This window comes from Anneissia japonica, unplaced genomic scaffold (assembly GCF_011630105.1).
Source record: "Anneissia japonica isolate Jap-2015-1 unplaced genomic scaffold, ASM1163010v1 scaffold2293_len299155_cov175, whole genome shotgun sequence".
Lineage (NCBI taxonomy): Eukaryota > Metazoa > Echinodermata > Crinoidea > Comatulida > Comatulidae > Anneissia > Anneissia japonica.
In genome coordinates, this window is record NW_022694961.1 from 182,946 (window position 1) to 187,015 (window position 4,070).

General features: G+C 35.1%; 1 protein-coding gene across 1 annotated transcript in view; it reads left to right on the forward strand.

Moving 5' to 3' along the window:
* LOC117101360 overlaps nt 1-4,070 on the forward strand; it is a 15,518-nt gene that overhangs the window by 8,775 nt on the left and 2,673 nt on the right. Inside the window, exon 7 of the mRNA XM_033241334.1 lies at nt 1,696-1,822. Coding sequence (XP_033097225.1) covers nt 1,696-1,822 — 127 coding nt within the window. The remainder of the gene's footprint in view (nt 1-1,695; nt 1,823-4,070) is intronic.

The following is a 4,070-nucleotide window of genomic DNA, read 5'->3' on the forward strand; positions in this document are numbered from 1 at the left end:
CCAAGCAGTGACAGGAAGTAAGTAATTAATTTACATATCAATAGGGCCTACTGTGTGGAGCCACAAAGGAGCTAGGCAATAATTAGCCCTTCTAAGCAAATTAACTAGATAAACAATCAGTTTGTTTGTTAAGTGTAGGTTTCAGTTCTTTGATCCAAAGCATTTCTTTAATTAAGCAATCAAAATTGGATTTGCACTTAGATAAAACCTTGAAATAATTAACAGTTTCAGTAGCACTAATATAATGATCTTTTAAATGTTGTCCTATGTTACCTTTACTGTGCATAATCATTTCTTATTTAAAATAGAATTATTTAATAAATCAGTAACTTGTGTTTTTTTTAATGAAATTAATGATTTTCTTTAAAAAATATGCTACCCAAGGCGAGACTTTTTTTTTTATACCTTGTTTGACAAACTCGCTGACTATTGTACATTTTACTGTACTGTTTTTCCGTTTTAAAATGTTTGTGCTCGTTAGCAATTTAGATTTATTGTTGATGTTATCCATGACAGTAATACGTACCGCGAAATGCCAGGCCTCTGAAAGTCCACATCGTTGGTATTCGCCACGTTATTGGAAATTTTTATTTCAAATTTGTCGAAAATGGTTTATAACATTCCCTGCAAGTTCGTCGTTCAAAACTGGTGCCGAATCAATGTTTTAGAGCCTCCCATCAGAGCCATTAATAATAATAATAATAATATTAATAATTGGCCGCAAATATAGTAATAATATCTAATAATATTAATATTTGTAAAAAATACTTAGACCTACTCCCAGAGCTACTCATAGGAGATAAAAACTAATTTATTTTAGTTCTCAAATATGCATATTCTTTATGTTGATTTATTAATTAAATTTTTGCTACAAGGTATTTTACAACATTTATTTATTTATTTATTTTTTCTTGAATTTTATAATTGAGGGCCATTTTTATTTCTTGATTCAATTCTTGCTTATACAGTATTTAAATATTTGAAGACTAAAAAAAATATATCATTTCTATTACCGAATTTTTCATTGGGGCCATTTTTACCTACCTGTCATATGGGGCCATTTTTACCGGGGCCATTTTTACCGGGGCCATTTTTTCCGGTGCCATTTTTTCTGGGGCCATTTTTTCCGGGGCCATTCTTACCTACATTCGCAAAAAGCACTGGAGCCGAGGGGTATTAGCTGGGGCTCATTCATAAATAGATCCAAAAATAATAATTTTAAATAATTTCTGTGAAAATAAATAATGTTTTTTGAAGAATAAAACGGCCAGCAGGCCCCTCAATAATATTCGGTTTTTCGAGGAGTATTGAGTACAGCTGTGTAGATTTCAAATCAGTGATGTATTCAAGGGCGCCCAGCTGTGCGTCCCGCCAAACCCTCTATTCTTTTTTTTTTTTATTTGATTATGTTTGGTGCGATCATAGCATTTTATGTTACTATCTGAGCACTGTTACTGCTATTAATCTATTTTTTACATTGTGTTTACGGTGCTACGCAACAAATCTAATTTGAATATTATATATAATATAAAGAATAATGCCTGCATTGATTATTATATGTATTGTACTTTATATATGTTTTTTCCCATTGATATTTAAAACTATTGTAATGTTTCGACATCCGTTGTTGTTTTAAATATACTTAGAATGTATTGTGCTGACTATCTGCAAGTTTGTGATTGTGACGCTGATCAGTGATGCTGTCGTCAGGGACTGTCATGTGCCACATCGCCTGGATGTATTCGTGGAACAGCTATGCAAGGAAGTTGCGCAAATTGCCCTTTCCCATACACCGGCAACTGCTGTGAACAGTTCATTGAAGGTAATTTATGTCTACTTTGATGATCATCATCATTACCTTATTCAATATTAAGAGGGTTATTAAAGTTTACAACTCTAGTTAAAATTAAGTTCAACAAATGTAAATATTGCTGCTGAGTATCAAATAGTCCTTTTACAACAAGCCAGCAGTGGCGCCAGAAATTTGCCGACGAGGTGTCTGACGTGTCCGACGGAGGGTTCCGAACCAATCGGTCGACGAAGCCTAGGTCGATGGCCTGGGAAACAAAATCCTGGTAGGGTTTACGGGGAGAGTTTTTATGGCTTCTTATGGTCCAAAATGTGCTTAAATAGACCACAATATTAGGGATTGGCAATGAAAATAAGGTTATTTGAATAGGAAAATTGTTATTTTTTAGAATTTTTGAACCGACGACTTAGTTCGTCTGAAGACAGGGGCAGGGGGGGGGGGGTTATCCATGATATTTTCTGGGTGGGCCGTGATCATAATTTTTGGACCTTTCAGAGGGAGACTGGAAAATCAATTGCAGCGCCACCAGCTTCAAGCGGATGGCAGGCTCAGTTTTATAATTGCTGGACTGAGATAGATTACTGGGGCGTATGCAGGATTTGGCTGTAGTGGGTGCGCGCAAAAATTTAAGAAAATAGTACCTGTGATGGCCGGAAATGACACTTTTATACAGTGAAATTCACCATTATCACACCATCATTATTTAGTCTAGATGAAGCTCCAGCAAATTTCTCATGACCCTTAATCAGGGATTTTCGGCAACAACAGAGATATAATTCATACGAGTGATGTACCAAAAAGTTTCTCTAAATGTGTCAATATTTAAAGTTTAGTGATTTTTTCTTATTTTGAGACTTCTGTATTTGTTGAATAGAAATAAGTGTCCTCTTAATGGGGGTTATTTCCCCATTTGGCACACTCAGAAGGTGTACCCGTCCCCTTAATAGGGGTTGTTAAAAGATATATCGCCCCTCGATTCACGGAAAAGTGTCCCTTTAATAGAGGTGTCCCCTGAATAGGGGTGTCCCAAAAAAGGGGTTCTACTGTAATATTAAAATTCAAAGATGAATGTGATTGGTCAAGTATAGATTTGTCCGACAAATCGTGCTTCTGAAATTTATTCAAAAACTCCACCCAAGACTAACTTGTTTGCCTATAGTACCTCCAATTAATTTTTTTATTGTGTTTGTTGTACGTTTTGTGTTGCACTTTTGTTGGTAATTGTTTGAAAATATAATTGTGGTGCTCGTGATTTCGTCATTAATGCTGCAGTACATGCTGCCTGAGTTTTTCCCTGAACATTGGCGTGCGCTTTACAACCGAAAGGAAAAGGCGCCAGTACCAGTATGACAAATGTGACCCAAGATCACAAAAGGGCTGTAAACTCGTACTCTATCTAAATGTTTTTTTTTATATGTAAATTAATAGATCACATCATTAACTTTATAATGAGGGCTCAATGACCTTAATCGGACAATTATGTGTAAAGTTAAGCTATTTTGAATTATAATTATTCTCTATAAACTGGCCTATAAAGTTCTGAGCAAGAGGGCTTTAAAAGTACTGAAGAGAAAGAAAAATCACAGCCGTAGTCAAACAAACTCCTTAGCAACAACACAGTATCCATTGAGCTATTGCGATGAAATTTTCTACGGTTTGCTGGAAATAGGTTGGGGAACAGAAATCTTCTATTTTTAGTCGAAACCCCAGAGAGTTAACTAGTAATACCCGAAGGGAAATTGTTTATACCTTTATAAAGCTGAAACATCCACGTCTGATTATGGCATCCCTAGTGTTCTGATGAATTTAGTAGACATAAGAAGTGTTTTATTCGTCAAGCCTGGTTAGAGAGGGTGTTTTGTTAGGATTTGGATGAAAAAGGGACGGGGTGGGGTTATTGGGAGTGTCAGGTTTTTTTTTAAATAAATTTATAAACATTTTAAAAATACAACATTTTCGGAATTATGCAAGTAAGTAAAATGATCAGGATTGTTGCAAGCTACATTATAGCATGGGGAGGTGGTAAACAAACTGTTTAAGCAAGAAAATAATTCCTCCATTCAAAACTACCGATTCCATCATTAAAATACTGGTAGATCACATTAATTACTCTCTATCTTCTTTAAAATCAAAACAATTAGAGTTATTTATGCGTCCGCAATACTTAATTGAATGCTAGGCTTTTCCTTTCTTTGTGACCAGTGATCCAAGTCAAATTTTGCCAAGGACTGATGGGAAATTATGCTAAATTATACCAAAT